Source organism: Eumetopias jubatus, unplaced genomic scaffold (genome assembly GCF_037043125.1).
Source record: "Eumetopias jubatus isolate StellerSeaLion01/CBP00866 unplaced genomic scaffold, mEumJub1_p1.0 scaffold_12, whole genome shotgun sequence".
Taxonomy (NCBI): Eukaryota; Metazoa; Chordata; class Mammalia; order Carnivora; family Otariidae; genus Eumetopias; species Eumetopias jubatus.
The window spans coordinates 101,924,140-101,942,835 of NW_028274818.1; the positions used below are offsets into that span (position 1 = coordinate 101,924,140).

At 51.1% G+C, this 18,696-nt stretch overlaps 1 protein-coding gene across 2 annotated transcripts in view; it reads right to left on the reverse strand.

Moving 5' to 3' along the window:
• HIP1 (huntingtin interacting protein 1) overlaps positions 1–18,696 on the reverse strand; it is a 137,582-nt gene that overhangs the window by 2,500 nt on the left and 116,386 nt on the right. For both annotated transcript variants that reach the window (XM_028109802.2, XM_028109803.2), the window contains exons 10-29: positions 18,214–18,289; positions 17,960–18,100; positions 17,514–17,611; positions 17,081–17,153; positions 16,202–16,385; positions 15,589–15,677; positions 14,903–15,019; positions 13,194–13,295; positions 12,824–12,967; positions 12,551–12,686; positions 10,736–10,822; positions 10,435–10,542; positions 10,218–10,351; positions 6,010–6,120; positions 5,164–5,222; positions 4,714–4,807; positions 3,446–3,546; positions 3,081–3,186; positions 1,778–1,901; positions 1,239–1,300 (exon numbers count right to left, since the gene is read on the reverse strand). In XM_028109802.2, the coding sequence (XP_027965603.2) occupies positions 1,239–1,300; positions 1,778–1,901; positions 3,081–3,186; positions 3,446–3,546; positions 4,714–4,807; positions 5,164–5,222; positions 6,010–6,120; positions 10,218–10,351; positions 10,435–10,542; positions 10,736–10,822; positions 12,551–12,686; positions 12,824–12,967; positions 13,194–13,295; positions 14,903–15,019; positions 15,589–15,677; positions 16,202–16,385; positions 17,081–17,153; positions 17,514–17,611; positions 17,960–18,100; positions 18,214–18,289 (2,146 nt within the window). The remainder of the gene's footprint in view (positions 1–1,238; positions 1,301–1,777; positions 1,902–3,080; positions 3,187–3,445; positions 3,547–4,713; positions 4,808–5,163; positions 5,223–6,009; positions 6,121–10,217; positions 10,352–10,434; positions 10,543–10,735; positions 10,823–12,550; positions 12,687–12,823; positions 12,968–13,193; positions 13,296–14,902; positions 15,020–15,588; positions 15,678–16,201; positions 16,386–17,080; positions 17,154–17,513; positions 17,612–17,959; positions 18,101–18,213; positions 18,290–18,696) is intronic.

Consider the following 18,696-nt stretch of genomic DNA (forward strand, 5'->3'; position numbering starts at 1 on the left):
AGGAGAGAAACGGTGGTAGCTCAGGCGGGGTTAGGAAGATGCGAAAAGAGGGGGAAGGTTCAGGCTTGGAGAGTTGGCGTTGACAGGCCCCGCTGGGGGACTGGATGTAGAAGGGAGAGGGGGAAGGGAGGACCCAAGGATGACTCCAAAGTCTTAGCACCCCGGTGTGTGGGGTTCCAGTTACTGAGGCGGAGAAAACAAGGGGAGGGGCAGATGTGGGTGGGAGGGAAATCAGGAGCCCTGGTTTGGACCCATTAAGTTGGAGACGTATTTGGCATCAAGTGGAGAGATCAAGTAGGCAGCTGGGCAAGCACAGAGCTCAAGGAGAAGATAGAGGCCAGGGGGAAGAATCTGGTACTTATCAGCATATAGATGGAATCTGCACTCAAGAGGGACTGGATGAGCCCAGCAAGCAAGACAGTGTAGATGGCGGGGACTCGCACCTGATGTGATTTTTCCTAAAAATGCCAAGTGACCCACATAGAGACTTTCACATTCTCAATCTGGACTTCACCCCAAGACTGGGACCAGGAATTCTAGAACGAGGATGTCAGATCTTTTTTCAGGATCCCACTGATTCCTGTTTCTCCACATGCCTTAACTTTACGGACCGGGAGAAAAGGCATTGCCTTTGATGGGTTCTCAGCGAATCGATTTTTCTTTTTTAAACCAAGGTCATACACAAAGAATTCATAGCAGAATTTTTCAAAAAATTGCCAAAACCCAAAACCAAACAGAAACAGACTCATAAATACAGAGAACTGGGGGTGGCCGGAGGGGGAGGGGGTGGAAGAACGGGTAAAACAGGTGAAGGGGATGAAGAGGTACATTCCCAGATGAGTAAGTCATGGGGATGAAAAGTACAACATCGGGAATATAGTCAACAATATTGTTAGGACGTGGCATGGTGACAGACGGTGACTATACTTAACGTGGCGAGCACTGGTAAGACATTAAATACTAGTTGATGTCCACTAGGAGATCCCTGATGGTAACGGTGAGAGGAACACCAGTCCGAGACCAGTGAGCCACAGTTAAGATTCTGAACTGAACCCATCAACTGTCTCCACCTCCACTGTCCCTTCCAGTGTCATTTACATTCACTCCTGGGCTACCGGGTCCATCTGTGTTTGTTTCCTCCCCAAGTCTCTCCCCTACTGGCTTCTCTCCATGGGGATAATGCTTGGGATCGGTGTCACCGGCAACCGATGGAGCAGACTCGGAAGCGGGGATCCTACCTGGGAATCCATCTCCTGGCGTTTGATCTGGGTCAGTGTCATGCTGGAGAAGTCCATATTGTCTGCAAGGGCGGAGGGAAGGTCTTGTCAGGTGACACCCCTGGCCGACTCTCTCGCCTGAGAGGTAGCCGGTACCAGCACTCTGCTGAAACGCTCGCTCTGCTAGTCCCCAAAACATGTGTGAAAGTCACTGATGTACAGATGGGAAGGAAGTGCCCTGAGAGGGTAACGAGGATTGGGCACGTCCCCCCCCCCCGGCCCCCGCCCCCCGGCCCCCGCCCCCCAGCCCAGAGACAACCAGGCCCGGAGAGTCCTGTCTTTGAATCCAGAGCAATCGCTACATGAAAAATTGACCTTAAGGCCGGCTGCCATGGTGACAGAAACAGCACACGTACGCGGTGTCCCCCCTTATGAGAAAGTAAGTACGCACGTAGAAAAGATGAACAAGAGAGAATGGGGAAATGGAATTGGGGGAAACTGGGGACATAGACACTAGCTGAACAGGATGGATATGAAAAGCAGCGCTTCGGGGGGGCTACCTGTCTCCTCAATCTGGGATTTGCCCGAAATGGTGGAGGCCACAACGGTGGCGGTGGCCTGGTTCACCCCCCGGGAGGCCTGCTGCAGCTGGGCCAGGTTTGGGCTGTCCTTATCAGCTTTCACCTGCCAGGGCCAAGCAGAGTTAGGTTCACACAGCATACGGCGGCAAGGACAGAGTCAAAGAAGTTGGTCCAATGGTTCCTAACAAACATACGGGATCCGCTGTGGTCACTAGTCGGCTTCTTACAAATTGCTTCCTATAAGGGGCACTTGTTGCAGCTCCGTCGGTTGAAGTGTCGGACCCTTGCTTTTGGCCCGGGTCATGATCTCAGGATTGTGAGATCGAGCCCCTTGTTGGGCTCTGTGCTTAGGGGGGAGTCTGCTGAAGATTCTCTCTCTCCCTGTCCCTCTGCCCATTTCCCACTTGGGCATGTGCGCGTGCTCTCTCTCTCTCTCTCTCTCTCTCAAATACATACATGAAATTTTTTTAAAAAGATTTTATTTGTCAGAGAGAGAGAGAGAGAGACAAAAGCACAAGCAGGGGGAGTGGCAGGCAGAGGGAGAAGCAGGCTCCCCATGGAGCAGGGAGCCCGATGTGGGGCTCGATCCCAGGACCCTGGGGTCATGAGCTGAGCCGAAGGCAGGTGCTTAACCAGCTGAGCCACCCAGGCGCCCCTAAATAAGTCTTTAAAGAATGCTCTTATAGGGTCAACTCCTGGCATATTTCTGATATGAAAAATTACTCCTGGCTTATTTGCTTGGTAGCCTCAGACTCTAGCTTTATCAGTTCTTGTGATAAACTGTTCTCGTTGTGGAAACTAATTTGGGACAACAATAAATAAGGATACGGATGCTCCCCAGAGTACTATAAAACTCACAGACAGATTTTGGTAACAAGCTTTGTATTACGATTAGTTGGGGGCAATGGTTCACATCTGGAGACTCTTCAGGAACCTCAGAGCCAAGCCACGGAACCAGCTCACGGCGCCGACATATTCCTTATTTGAGTGCTCCTTGAATACCCAGATTGCTAATCAGAGGTCGGCATGGCTGGGACCCTCAAAGGCCACTTGCCACAAAAGCGCTGAGAGCCGAGAGGAGAGCCCGTGTGGCGAGCTGGGCGGAGGAAAGGCTCTCAGAGGAGGGGAGGAGGGGACCCTTGAGAGGCAGAATTTTAACTTGGGACCTCATCTACCTGGACCCTGGATAAATCATCTGTTCTTGGGGCAGGCTCCATGGTCCCAGTAGTCTCCAGCCTCGGCGGACCTTACAGCGCCCTGGGGAGTCTGGTGCAGGTCCTACCTTAGAGGCAGCCACAAGCTGGGCTGTGCTAGCAGCGATTTCGTGCGAACACACCATCAGTTCCTCAAATTTCCCTCTGCCTTGCACCACCAGATCGGCTGCATCCCTGGTAGTCAGAAAGGGACAAGACAAATTATGTCACGGACAGCTCAACCCCTTACGATCCCGCCTCCAGAGAGCACAGCCGGCCCGGCCCGGCCCTGTGCAGCCCCAGGAGATCCAGGCTCTCTTTTCAACTTTCAGTCCTGTTGACTTCCCTACCAACAGTTCATTTCCAAGGGGCAGACTGTTTGCCCTCAGCTGATGTCTGGGAAGGGTCGATGGAACTGGGGGTGGGGCTGAGGAGCCCTGGGAGTGACACTTACACCATGACAGTGGCTCCCCAGCCCACGGCTTTGGAGGCCGAGATGAGTCCTTCCGTCCATCGAGAATTCTTGGCATAAAACTCTTTAGGCGATGCTGTGCCCTGAGGAAGTGAAAGGTAATAACAACTAGCTTTTTCTCGAGGGCCGCCTATGCCCCAGTTGCTTTTATGTCTATTACCCCCATACGGACCTCACACTAACCCCAAGATGTAAGCATTATCACCCCATTTTACAGATGAGCAAACAAAGACTCAGAAAAGCAAAGATACTCTATTTTTTTTTTTTTTTTTAAAGCGAAGATACTCTTCCCCGGTTCATGCAGGAGGTAAGTGGAAGTAAATCCTAGGCGTTTCTGACTCCAAAGCCCGTAGCATTTCTCTTATATCACATTTCCATGTTGTATATATAAGACTCTCTATCTATTCACGTGCACATAGGAACAATGTGATCTGAGAGGAGTCTAACCGCTTGCCACGATTTGCCGAAAGAGAAGAGTACTCAGTGAATAATTGAAGCAAATTATTTCTCCTTGGAGTTTTAAAATGCTTTCATGCTTTGGAAGTGTCTGATAGTCTTGGAAGCCACAGGTGCTCCTTGCTCGGTCTCTCTCTCTATTTTGGGGATAGAAAACACCCCCTCTTGGACTGATAAAAAGCACCACCACTAAAGCAGATATGGCTGCCTTCTTTGAAGGATAGTGTTCAGGTCCGGAAACCCTCCCTGGGCCTCTGTCCCCTAAGCTACAGCTGCACACAGGGTGTAAGAAGGAAACACGCCAGCAGAGGAGGGAGAAAGCCCAGTGAACACGTCGACCAGAGACCGGGGCAGAGTCTGTCTGTGAATAACCATCAGCTGACTCTGCCACGGGAAGGAGACATGGCCGCACTCACTAGGAAAGGTCAGCAACCAGGCCGGCCCTTCTGATTTGCCCAGTTTTCAAAAGCTCTCCCTTCCTCCTCTGAGGGCCCAGGCTTGCAAAGCACACGGGGTTTCCAGAGCAGGTTCCAATGATGTTGCCTGGGTTAATGACCCTGCAGCTGGAGGCTGAGGCTGACTGCCCTCTGGGGACCTGGGAGCACCCCAGCTTCTTCCCATGGGCATCTGTGCCAGGCCATGAGAAGCAGCTGCATCCTCAGATGCACACCCGGGACAAGATGGCAGCATCCGTGGATTTTGCTGAACGTGGATGAGCGTCTTGAGTGAACATAGCCTCTCGGTGAACTGGGAGTCTGTGAATGACCTGTCCAGGGGTCCTCACCCACGCTTACCCGACCACTCTCCACTATCTCTCTCTGGAGGTCCTTCGAGGCCACGATCAGGACCTGAATCGCTTGCATTAGGCTTGTACAGGAACCGAGGATCCTAGGAGGAAAAAAAAAAAAGTGAGGGACACAGAAGAGAGATCAAGAACAATGAAGGAGTCTGTTCTCTTTTTCAGGCCTAAATACAGGCAAACTTGGGATAGGAAAGGTGGGGGGAATACACCTTCATGGAAAGGCACGTGAGTAGTGAGACTTGACTGGGGACAGTTACGTGATGATTCTCGGGGTTTCTCTTCCCCTAAAATGCAACTGCAATATTATCATCAAGAACACCACTGTCGACAACTACACAGACTCAGTCGTTGCCCATGACTGCTACTGTTCTAATTAGTATAATCCACTGCAGGAGAGACTCATCTGATCACCTTTAGGTGGCCCCACATGGCTCGGACTGACCTCTCGTTCACCTCCAACTGGACTCCTGTGTCTCCAGCTCGGGATTTGCTGAGCATCTCCTGTGAAAAAGAAGCAGGGTTTCTCAATACATGGTGGGTACTGAGTGCTCACTGGCATCCCGAGACACCTTGTGTCCAACATCCTATGGCAGCTGAGAAACCCAAATCCGGAAGGGCCCATCCATGTCCTGGTGAGTCGGGAAAAGAATCAAGACTTCCGATCTCTTCAGTGGGAAGCGGCCCCAGCTGGCTGGCTCTACCGTCTGTGAGTGTCCATCCCAGGCTGACGTGTGCACAGAATTCTGGGAGCTATGGCACCCTGCCAACGGGGGGCAGCAGCTCCCAGGTCCCAGCAGCAGGTACTCGCCCCAAGGCAGGCAGCCTGAGTCTTCCACCAAAGGCGTGCTATGGGACCTTTCCAATGCCGCCCACTCAGCTTTTCCCTGGGACAATCATGTCTGCTGATTTCACGGGTGCCTGCCGCTAAGAGAAATGTGCATTATCTCCTTTAACTCTTACAACACCCCTCCGAGGCAAGTACTATTACCACTGGCCCATCATGCAGAAACGGGACCTTAGTGAGGTTCGTGGAACGACCTATTCCAAGGGACACGACTAGCAAGTGGTCAGCCTGGAAGTATGACGCAGGATGAACTACTGACACCAAAGTAGGTGAGGGGCTGCTCATTTTCTATCCCTCAGGGATCCTGGGGAGTTTGGGTTTTGGTTGGGCTCATAAGGGGCCTCGGTAGCCTTCATGAACAATTCAGAGACATCCAATGGGCAATGTCACCTCGGGGAAGCTGCAAGAGCCTCGCTTTAGGAGACGTGCCAGACGCTTCCATACCTCGATTCTGGCTGTAGCAGTTTTGATGGCCGCTGACGTGGCAGCCATCTCTTTGTCCACCAGGTCCCCCAGTTCCTCCTGTTTGATGTCCAGGCCTCTGGGCAGGAGCTCCTGGGAATAGCATCACAAAGGCTGCGATGACCCTTTGACCTCCTCCTCTCTGTTCTCCCGTGGCAGAAAGCAAGGGAGAAGGGCCCTGCCACGTAACACACTTCTGGAACCCACGGAGGGGCCTCCTGTGCGGGCCTCGTCTGGAACTTGCTACTGCGTGAACCCCAGAACCTCACACTCCACCCCCCTCCTTCTAGAAAGCCATCCCTGCCTAAGCCCACAGTGCCATTCAGTTGCAGCTGCTTGGACCCTGACCTCACAGTTGCATGGTACATTGTATTTGTGGCTTGGGAGGTATTTTATTTTAAGATTCATTTATTTATTTGAGAGAGACAAAGAGCAAGAGTGGGAGGGGCAGGGGGAGAGGGAGAGAGAATCTCAAGCAGACTCCACGGCTGGACACGAGCCTGATGCAGGGCTTGATCTCATGACCCTGAGATCATGACCTGAGCCGAAACCAAGAGTCGGACGCTCCACCGACTACCACCCAGGCGCCAGTTGGGAGGTATTTTAAAAACATCTTCAAATATCGGTTATGCCTTCCAACCAGACACTCTGCCTCTTATTGGACTTTGCATCCACAGCAATCAAATGAGGCAGTTACTAATCCTGTTCTACACATGGGAAGCCAAGGCCCCGAGAGGTCAAATGTTTTGACCCCAGTCACACTGCTAATGAATGGCAGAGAGCAGGGATTTGAACTTGGAGCTGATGGCAAAGCCTGTGAATTGTGAAAATATTATGTGTTATACCTACGAGAGTACAAAACAGATATGAATGGTTTAAAGAATAAGAACAATGGCCCACGTATCTACCACCCAACTTGAGGACTAGCCTAAGAAACCTTATCAGTACCTTTGAAATCTCCTTTGTATTCTGCCCTAATTACAGCTCCACCCTCCCTGCTTCCCACCTCAAGATAAACACAGAATTCAGGAGAATGCTTACTTTTTTTAAAAACTCCCTATGAAGGCATCCTTAAAACAGTATAATGTTAACTGCATATGTTTTGATCTTTATTTATTTCTTTTAAAGGCTTTATTTATTTAATAGAGAGTCTTAAGCAGACTCCACACTGAGTGTGGAACCTGACTTGGGGCTCAAACTCATGACCCTGAGATCATGACCTGAGCTGAAACCAAGAGTTGGATGCTAATTAACCCACTGAGCCACCCAGGTGCCCCTGATTTTTATTTAAAAGGAATCCTACTGTATGCATTTTCCTATGACTTGCTTGTTCACTCAGCAGTCCGTGTGTGAGAATTGTCCTATAATGTGGTAATTCTATCCCAAGGCAAACACCCTAGAGAAACTCTTACGTCGGGAGATATGTACCAGAGTGATCATGTAGCACATTCATGACAGCCCCGAACTGGAAAGAACCCAAACGTCCATCAACAATAGATATATAGCTATATAACAAATATGTAAATAAATATAAACAGATACATAATAGATGTATAACTTGAGCTACAGTCACACGACGGACTACTACAAAGCAGTGAAAGTGAACATATCTGCGTGGATGAACCTCACATACAGAATGCTGGAAAAAGCACGGTGTAGAAGGAAGTCTGTAACACATAGAACTAAAAATGTTACTTAGGGGGAAAAGGACATAGTTTTTCTATTATCTTCACCTGGAACCCTGATTAAACATTCTACGTATAATTTCTACACTCCAGCTTCTAAAATCTGTGCCACATTCTATGGTAATTCCCTCAGTTCTATCATCCAGTTCACTGATTCTTTCTTCAGCTCTGTTTTAACTTGCTGTTGGATCTCTAAACTAAGTTATGACTTTCAATGATTATATTTTCCATTTCTAGAAGTTTGGTGGTGGTTTTTCAAATATATCTGGTTACTTTTGAAAGTATCTTATTCCCTTGCCACACTTTTTAATAGCTTTTAAAAAGTTCTTTAACGTATTGGACACATTTATGGTGAATGTGTGTGCCTTGGGACTTTATCTGTGAAAGTTCCTTGGGGTTTAGAGTCAAAGTATACCTCTTCAGAGACCATTTGGATCTGCCTCTGCCAGGTACCTGGGGCCCTAATGACCTGATTACTTTAATTTTCTGTTTGGGTTTTTTTTTCAGGCCACAGAGGTAGTAGATTTGGACCCAGAAGCCACAGATAGGTGGCTTGTACTTAGAAATTCCCTAGGCAGCCGTGTTGCCTCCTTTCCCCCACTACAACCAAGGTTGAGACCAGATCTCTCCAGTAGAGTAGGCTTTTCTCCCGTTCACTTGGGGTGTGATCTTTTGAAGTTCTGTTTTGGGGAGGAAGTCTCTGCATTCCAAACTTTGACCCTACTTGGGCCTAGGTTTTGTTTCTTACTCTCCCCTGTATATGTGGCCCACTAAAATCCAAGCTCTAGGCCAAGAGATGAACAAACACTGGCTCCTGCATCCTTTTGGTTTCTGATTCTGAGAATTTCCTTAGTTTTCCGCCAGTTCAGACTCAATTAACATTTCCCCCCCAAATTTTATTTAGCATATTCCACATCCTGTCCTAGGAAGAGTTCTAAACATCTGGTCAGTCCTACTGCCAGAAAGGAAACCTGCCCAGGATCTTCCTCTCACACTTTGCTTTTTAAAATTAATTTGATTCTTGGGGTGCCTGGGTGAATCAGTCATTAAGAGTCTGCCTTCAGCTCAGGTCACGATCCCAGGGTCCTGGGATCGAGCCCCGCATTGGGCTCCCTGCTCAGCGGAGAGCCTGCTTCTCTCTCTCCCACTCCCCCTGCTTGTGTTCCCTCTCTCGCTGTGTCTCTCTCTGTCAAATAAATAAATAAATAAAATCTTTAAAAAAAATAAAATTAATTTGATTCCTATTTCCTCACCTAATGGTGTCCTACACATGTGCGTACTGGGAAGCAGTTCTGCATTGCCCTGGAGAAGGTGCTCTATCTCCAGCAAAAGGCAGACTGTGGTAAGTCTGCCTAGGCCGCCATCAGCAATTTAATAACACTAAAATACCACTGGGATCACGTCATTCTATTGAAAGAAAGGCCAGCAATTCACCATTATCCATAGCTTTCCTTCATCCAGACAGTCACACTTCCCTACCTCGTTGCTCACTTCTCCCCACTATGAACCTCCCTATCCATCTGATCTTTTTAACTGCTTTGCTTTCTCCATATGTATATTCCATTAAATAAACATTCGCTGGGTGTTAGCCACCTGGCAGACAGCATGCCAGGGACCAAGGGGACGACGTGAAGATGGTACGCGCTCTATCTTTAAGGACTCATAGGGGAAAGAGACAGGTAGGCAGGTACACTGCAGCGCTAGCCACCAACACTGCAAGGTGCAGGCGGGGGGTGGGAGGGACCCAGGAAGGTGAATAAGGGCCAGACTGTGACAGTCCTTGAGTATCACATTACATAATTTGATTTTTGTTATCAACTGAGGAATCACAATCAGATCTCTGTTTTTGGAAGAGATTTGAGGAAAAAGAGGCCAGAGGCAGAAAAACTAATCAGAAGGCTGTTATAAGAGTTCAGATGAGGGATGATGAAAATCTGAACTCTGGCCCTGATCTCTTCATTCCCTGGACTTAATATTATGACCCATTTTTGGAATCAAGTAAATGCCTTGTACTGAACTCTTAAAATAGAGCTGATTACCGCTCTCATCCTACTGTATAGAAATGGGTGATTTCCTTATTTTCCTTTCCCATAGAGACCATGTCTTATTTGTCTCTGTACATCTAATACATTCCCCACTATGTACAACATACTCACTGCATCTTTATTAAATCAATAAATATGCTGTTATCGCCATGTTAGGTGTTAACCTGTTCAACCAGATACAAATCCCGGAAAACAGGGAAACTATGCTTATTCTTCTTTGATACTGCTTAGCACAGTGACGAACACACAGTAGGTTCTCAATGCACAGCCAACGCATGAGATATAACCGGAAAGTCGTTCAGGGTCAGATTTTTCAGCGCCAACTCTCACTTTCTTGAGTCAAATGGAAAGCGCAGAAAGAACGGGCTCGGGCTTAGGACATCACTGAGTCCCTGGCAGATCACCGGCACTCACCCCCAAGAACCTCTATAACTGTCCCCTGTAGCAACACGGCTCCTACCTCGGCAATGGCAGAGATCCTGTTGAGGCAGCTCTTCACGGCCGTGCCGTCATTCTCCTGCATTCCTTCCTCCTCCAGGAAAGCCAGGTAGAGGAGGGTTTCCTTGCCAAACTGCTTGCAGGCCTCAGTCAGCGCTGGAGATGCAGGACAACCAAGACTTTTGAAGGCCCTCTGCTCTCCCTGCTTTCCAGCCCGGGCCCCCAGCCCCGGTACTCACAGTCGGCAGGTTCCGGCGGGGCTCGAAGGCAGGTGGTGCTCACGTAAGCCATGGTGTCACTGGTCAAGTGGGCAAGGAGGGTGACCGAGTGGAGGAGCCCACTGATATCTGCCAGGAGTTTAAAGGGGGTTGCTCAGGGCCGTTGAGGGGTAGGGTTACCTCCCTACCTCCTTCCCTGCTTTGCAAGTTATATACACCCTTTCTTGGTGCAGAGGAACCTGTTGCTACTTCCATACGCAAGCATTTCTGAACTCGGTCCAGCCGTCACTCAGGGACAGACCCTATCCTGTACCTTTCTTACCTTCTGGGCGGGCCAGATAGCAGCTCCAGCTTTTTTCCAGTTGCTCGAGGCAGCTGGAAACAGACTTGACCTTGGAGAGAAGGTGATCTGTGGTGGAGGGAGACAGGGCAAAGTCAGAGGCGGAGTTGTCAGACTCGCTTGCTCCCCTTGAGGGTAAGGCACGTGACGGATGCGCCTACCTCGTGAGTGGCCTCAGCCCTGCAGGAGCCGCCCTAAGATGGGAGGGTGGAGGCAAGAGGATTCACTGCGCTTGTGCAGGACCCTCTCACTGCAACCTCAAAAGCTGTGCTTCTGGGCCCATCTGGTCCCTTAGCCGAGAGCCAGGGCAACCACATCAGCAGCCTAGAGTGAGCCTCTCCCTTCTCAGGACTGCCTGCCCAAATAAAGCCAGGCCTTCCTGCTATGTCTTTCAAGGACCTCGGACTCTCATTAGTCTTGAGCCCAAACCCTTGGCTCCGTCAGGCTAATCTGTGCTCATGCTGTGCACACAACACAAAACAGCCATTCCCACTCTGTGCCTCTGGGCACAGGTCCGCGAAGATTGTCACACAGGAGTTAAAGTATGGGGGCCTCATGTCACTGCATAGGGGTGGCTCCTGGCTCCATCACTAGTGGCTACGATCGCAGGCCATGCACACCTGCTTCCTCATGTGAAAACAGAGCAACAGGACCACCTCACGGCACCATAGTGACGATTCACTGGGCCCGAGGCGTGTGGAGCACTTGGAACGGTGGTTGGCACACGGTGCACACTTGGTAACATCAGCTGTTTGTGTTATTTAACCCCCCGCTTCTTCCCCTCCAGCGGCCCCTGTCTGTCCTTTTCCTTCAAAGCCCAGCTCATAAAGTCTCTCCTCAGAATCTGCCCACGGCTGCCCCACTTCCTGGCATTCCCTCAGTAAACTGGGAACTCAGTGTGCTCCTTCCTCCTTACAGATGGGTTCCCTGCTGAATAAGATAGAACAGCCCTTGCTGTAGACGTCACCAAATGGAGACATTTCTTTTTTTTTTTTTTGCCCCCAAAGATTATTTGAGGGAGAGAGTGTGCACGTGTGCAAGCAGGGGGAGGGGCAGAGGAAGTGGGGCAAGAGAAACCCTCAAGCAGACTCCCTGCTGAGCACGGAGCCTGACATGGGGTTCAATCTCAGGACCCTGAGATCATGACCTGAGCCGAAATCAAGAGTCGGACGCTCAACCGATTGAGCCACCCAGGTGCCCCGTAGACATTACTATTTGATAATCAAAGTCAACTCTCGGTTGTTTCCTGCCATCTGCCTTGTCCTCAGTGGGCCCTCTGGTAGCTACACCCAGGACTTTACCAGTGCCCTGGGCCTGGGTGCTCTGCCACCTCTGAGGCCCCTCCTCTCATCCACAGGGCTTCTCTGGCTCCGACCGCTGCCCCACCTGCATGCCCTTAGGACTCTGGAACATGCAGAGTGGGCCTTGTTCATGCCTGGGACTGCACGGGTATTCTCAGTGTTCCTGCCCTCCGTGTGGGCCTGAAGCTTCTAAGCAACCATCTCTTCATTCAGGCCACATTCTTCTGTCCAGAGACACACAGGGCCGTCTGCTCCTCCTCCCCCTCGTGCTTGGACTTGAGCAGTGGTATCACACCTGGGTGCTTTAGAAAGTTCTACCGCCCGGGCTCTGGGCTGCAGAGCTTCCGGCTGAACTGATCTTAGGGTGGGGCCTGGGCATCGCCATGTGACTCTGACTTGCAGCAGGCGGAGGACCCGTGAGCTCAGTGTCACATGGGATTCAACGTCACCACTGACCACTGAATTTGCACGTGCAGGCAGGCAGGGGGGAGGGTACCTGCAGAGCCAGCACAGCTGATCAGAGTGGGCTCCTCGAGCTGCCGCAGGGCCTCCTGGACCACCTGCTCCGCAGCCTTCCTTGACTCCGCCAGCAGCATTTTCCGTTGGTCTTTGGCGAGCTGGCACACTGATTCCTAGAAATGGTCCAGGGAGGTGAGGATTGGACATAGACCCCATCAGGAGCCTTCGAGCAGCATCCACCTTGACACAGTGGGGAGTCCTGGCATCTTAACTCAAGCTACTGCTAATGAGGCGGACATCCGTTACTTGCCTTTGCGCTGGACAGTTCCCGCTGGGTGTGTTCGAGCTGTTCCTGAAGAGCGGATAATTCTTCCTCCCGACGAGCCACGGCATGCGCCAAGCTGCTCCGCTCCTTCTCTAGCTCAGCGATCTGGCCGGCCCACTTGGCCTCTGACTGCAATGTCGGCCGAGTTAAAGAGGGAGATTTAAACGGTCCACTTCCCAGGAGTCCAGACCCACCAGAAGGCCACACAGAACAGGAGGCGCCACCTTTGTTCCCCCAAGCACACACTGAGCACGGATGGGACCAGCTTGGTCAGCTGCTGTGTGGGGCTGGACGCTGGGTGACAGCAGTCCCAAAGCCAGACGGGGAAAAAATGCAGAAGGGAGGTGATGCTCACCTGGGCAGAAGTTTCCAGGCTGCCTTGGACAATCTGGAGTTCCTGTTTGCTGGTGGCAAGTTCTTGCTTCAAGCTCTCTAGTACTTCCGTCTGTTCTTGAGTCTGAAAGAGACGAAAAACAGGAGCACTCTGACCTGGGTGGTGGTTGCAAGGGATAAACACATATAAAAACCCCCAAGCTACTGGGGCGCCTGGCTGGCTCAGTCAGCATGTAACTCTTGATCTCGGGGTCACGAGTTCCAGCCCCATGTTGGCTGTAGAGATTATTTAAAAATAAAATCTTAAAGAAAAAAGCCCCTAAGTTATCAATGGGAGATTTGTGTACTCTCTTGTATGCAAGTTTGGATGAACCCAACAAAAAGTGGGTGGGAGGAGGGCACCTGGGTGGCTCAGTTGGTTAAGCGACTGCCTTCGGCTCAGGTCATGATCCTGGAGTCCCGGGATCGAGTCCCGCATCGGGCTCCTTGCTCGGCGGGGAGTCTGCTTCTCCCTCTGACCTTCCCCCCGTCTCGTGTACTCTCTCTCTCATTCTCTCTCTCAAATAAATAAATAAAATTTAAAAATAAAATAAAATAAAAAAATAAAAATCTCTTAAAAAAAAAAAAAAAGTGGGTGGAAGGAGGTGATAGCCCAGAGTGTTCCAGAAAGTTTTCTTCTGGTTAAGCGCGGAAGTCGAAGGGAGAATTTTTAGGGACATTTCCTAAATATCATGCTTCAGCTTATAGTACTGATAATAGTAGAACTAAATCTTTTTTCTTATAGCTAGAAAGTGTTTTTTTATTTTTTAAATTGAAGTATAACTGATGCAGAACTGGTCTTTAATTCGGACATCTCAACACCTGGTATGATGCTGAATCTAACCATCTTGAAACAACTCTTTTTTTGATTCCTTTCATAAGTGCTATTGTTCAAAGAGCAGGTTGCAACCCATTAGAATTCACAGCTAACATTAAAAAAAAAAAAAACGAAATAAACAGGGGCGCCTGGGTGGTGCCAAGTTGGTTGAGCATCCGACTCTTGGTTTCAGCCCAAGTTGTGACCTCAGGGTTGTGAGATCGAGCCCTGCATCGGGCTCCGTGCTCAGCGCGGAGTTTGCTTAACCCTCTCCTTCCCTTTGCCCCTCCCCCAACCGCTGTAAAATTAAATCTTTAAAAAAATAAAAAATAAAAAATAAAAAATGAAATAAACAGAGCAAAAAAAATCCAAATGCATCCACAGAGTAAGGATGAATATTGCTTTGTGAAACTTTTACTTCCATTAAATAGACCATATTTCCTACTCTGAGTCACAGAAAAGCATGACTGTTAAGTGTAAGGCATTCAATTTTCTCTATCTGACACGTCTTACTGCCACAGGACCTGCCTGCCAATCCCACCCCAACTCATGGGTGTTCTCCAGACCACAAGTCCTCATAAATGGTCATGTCTCTCTCTGATATCCGGGTGCTTTTATTTCCCTCAACCGTCCCAGACTCGCCCTTGGCAAGCCTTTGCTGATGCACCTACTCAGCCGAAGCCCCTTTATCACGCCACGCCTCTAACCCCTTGCGCGTCAGTCACCCGGTCCCGTGCTCACACCTCTTGTAGCGTGCTCACAGGGCTCTAACCCACGGGGCTGCCTGTTGCAGCAAAAGACAAGGTCTTTCCACCCGCCTCCAGCTCAGGCAGAACCCCTCCCTCATTCCCCCTGCACTTTTCCTTTCCCCTCACCTTCCGCTGAGCCTGGTCACTTATTCGCTGGAAGGAGTCCTCCAGCTCTTTTTTCTCTCGTTCCAAATCCGCCTGGGCTTGCCTGGCCATGGACACCTGTTTGGTCACCTCTGCATTCTGTAGGGGAAGAACAGTGTCTTGAACTGGCTTATCTCAGGCTTAACAGCTTGGGGACAACATCTCCTTCTAGAATGACTGACGATATTCAGACAGCTGGACACAGAAATCACTTTTCTACCCAGAGAGAAGCCAGAATAGAGATGTCATCTTCAGATACTCGACGCTCAAGAATTTAAAAGAACAGGGGCAACTGAGTGGCTCAGTCGGTTAAGCATCCGAGTCTTGATTTTGGCTCAGGTCATGATCTCGGGGTCATGAGATTGAGCCTTACGTCAGGCTCTGCGCTGGGCGTGGAGCCTGCTTGGGATTTTCTCTCTCCCTCTGACCCATCCCCCCGACCCCGCTCGATATCTCCCTAAAAATAAATGAATAAATAAAATAAAAGAATAATAAAGACGGGGGATAATCCAATCAGGGCTGACATCAAAAGTCAAGACATGGAAGGCCAGCGAGCCTGAAAAGCAGTGGTTTTCATGAAATGATGGTGACGCACTCAGAACTGGTGGGGACAATGGAGCGGCGGTGTCCCCTGCGTTGTGGGGATGGCGCACGGTGCAGGGTCCTACCTTCCGCAGCAGGTCAGCGTGGCTCTGCACCAGCTCACTGTACTTTTCCTTCAGCTTGCTGTACCGCTGTTCATTGGCTTGGGCTCTCCCTGTATTGTCAAGAGCCAAGGTGAGCAGTCTACCCCTGCTGGGACCCTGTGCCTTCCTTCCATAAGTCAGAATCCCTAGAACAGCCTTCTTTCTTTTCACAAATGCAAGCACCTTCTTCGCCCTCAAAAATCCTACTGAAATAAACTCCTCTGGGCAGTTGTCTTTAGAAAAACAATCCACCAGATTCAGATCACCGCACTGACTCGTGCCTCCTGGGCATGCATACATGTGGCATTGGCTTCACTGGTGTTTCTGGCTTTAGGCTATCTCTCCTTTGGACACCCTGTCCCCCAGGCAGACACCCCACTGTCACCTCCTGGTTGCCGTCCCCGCATTCTGAGTCCGCGGGGCTTTCTACTGGCTGGGCTCCCACCCACCCCTCGGACTGGCGACACGAAGGTCCTTCCTGGTGGCTCTTCTGGACAGAAGCACGGCTGGGGCTCTGCCACCCAGCCCCATCATTCCCCCTGAGCCTTGTTTGACTCTGCGGGCCCCGCCTTCAGCCCCAGCCTAACGGACTCACTTTCTATCTCGGTCAGGCTCCGCTGGGCCTTCTCCGTGTCTTCGCGCTTCTTCTTGAGCTCGTCCAGCTCGGCCCGGAGGAACTCGCTGTCATCAGCCGCCTGCTGCCGCAGATGTCGCTGCTCCGCAAGCTCAGCCTCCAGCTCGCTGACCCGGCCCTTCAGCTGCAGCACGGCCCGCTGGCTCTGTGGGACGGGCTCAGCCAATGAGCCCCAGCGCTGGGCCGCGGGGCTGCGCTGCGCAGAAAAAGCGGGTCCTCCCGGGTTTCCAGCACCGATCCAATGAATACCCATGTTTGCCTAACAACCACCCCCAACCCAGGGCCTCATGAGAGTTGAGGCTTCTGGTCATTATAAGCCACTGGCCGACAACGGTGTGACTGCTGACGGAGGACTCTGGTCTCGTTGGAGTGGCCTGGGAGCAGTCCTGGACGAGCGGGCACGAGGGAGGAGGGGATGTTTGCCTGCCCCCGTGAGTGAAGCCCGACCAGCCATGGGCCTGGGGGGCAGTCCTATTTACCGCCCCAGACCCTGCAAACAGCCATGAGAGTTACAAATCAGACCTTCCAATCGCCACGGGACAACAGGTCTTCCTCATTATTGGCTTCACAGCCAGCCAGCGGTCATGGTTAACTCCAAGAACCAAAGGGAGACAGGGCTTGGCTCAGAAGTCATTCTCAAGGTAGGAATGACAGAAATGCAGCACCACTAAGACCACGGAAGGACCAGGGCCTTCTGGCTTTGGAGTTTCTACTAATGAGCGCCCCCCCCCCCCTCAGCCATCCTCCTTAAAATGTGGTCCAACAAGTGTCTCTGCGAAGCAAATTTAATATGAACATGCCACGGCGAAGCCCAGAACTGGATCAGAGCCCGACTCATACCTCAGTCTTCATGTTCTCCAGCTGTGCCTTCAGCTCACTGACTTCTCTGTATAGTTGACCAATTAAGTGATCCCTGGGAGCAGAAAGAGAACAAGTTTGCTTCCCCTGTGCTTCCATCCCTTTCCTTCTAAATGCGAGCTGGGCGAGCAGGGGAGGAAGTTAAAAGCTGGTGTTAATTTGGGAAAGTTCTCTGAAATTCCATACATTATATGTTAAGACCCTCCATGTCACTGGATCCGAATCTAACACCCATGGGTTATTTCAACCTCATCTGATCCCCCTCTGGGATTCCAGGGGCCGATATTTGAGGGTTGAGTCACTTCTCCGAGGGGCCCAAGTGTCACTGAGCATCCCGCCCCGGTTGGGGGTGGCCAGCCAGACCCCTGCTTCACGTAGCTTCTGCACCACCTGCCCGCTCCCAGCCTGGACTCACTTCTCATCCTTGTTCACGCCGTTCTGACTGTTGAAATTGAAGGGGTCGCTGCTGAACGAGCTGCCAAAGATGTCATCAAACTTGTTGTCGAATAAATTCTGTGGTGACCAAAAAGGAGCGAGGACAAAGTTAGAGATCCAGAGACTTCTGTCCGGGGGTCAGAGGGGTGAGACGTTAAAAAAAAAAAAAAAAAAAAAAAAAAAGGGATCCTTTCTTAACTGGGTTCAAGTCCATCTGTGGTCCCTCCTAGAGACCGCAGGGCAGGGGCCTCAGTCTAGCTTAGCGCTTGGGTTAGAAGTCGGTCCAGCTTGGCGACGGCCAAAGGGTCTTCTTGGTCAGAGCCTCTCCCCTGCCCCTATGGGGCAGCGCGAAGGGCCGCGCGCGGGGCTCGCCCCCTGCTGTCACCCTGACCCTAACCCTTGGGTTCCAGTGGAGGTGCTCCTCACCTGCTGGGAGGCATCCATGTCCACAAGGTCATCCTTCTCCAAGACGGGCTCGCTGTCCGGGGACGAGGCCTCTGCCGGGATGACCACAACAGGGCTGATGTGTTCTGACAGCGCAGAGGCCCGCAGGAAGTTGGGTGGGTTCTGAGGAGGGAAGACACCCCCCCAAACCGTGTCACCCACCAGGCCTGCCCGTCTCTGGGATCTGAGAGCACCAAGGACCTGGTGGCTCCCATGGCAGGGCTGGGCGCACGTACCTCTGGCAGCTGAGGGATCTGAATGAGCCGCTTGAAGTACTGGAGGTTGCTGGAGCGGTAGAACAGATCTTTCAACCTGGGGGTGGAGAAGGGCCTGAGAGGTGCTGGGCACCTCCCCGGCCCTGGGTCGGGGACAGTGCAGCCCCCCAGCTGTCCTGCCGCCCGCCCAGCCCAGAGGCGCGGGCTATCAAGGAAATGACCTCCATGGCACTGGGATTCGATTATGACGCTGCAAGGGGAGGTTATCTGGAGTCTGTCCTCACTTATGTGGTGGTAAGGAAAGAGAGATTCAAAGGACAGAGTCCTCTGGAAGAGTGGGTCACCCCAAAACAAATTTCTGCATCGCGGTGGAATTTATGCTGTTGCCTGGCAGATCTCTTCCCAGGAACATGTGGCTTAGAATAACATGAAAATAAATGTACTCTCTCTGAGGATACGTAACCTAACCACAGGCATGGGGAAGGAAACGTCATTACTAAGGGA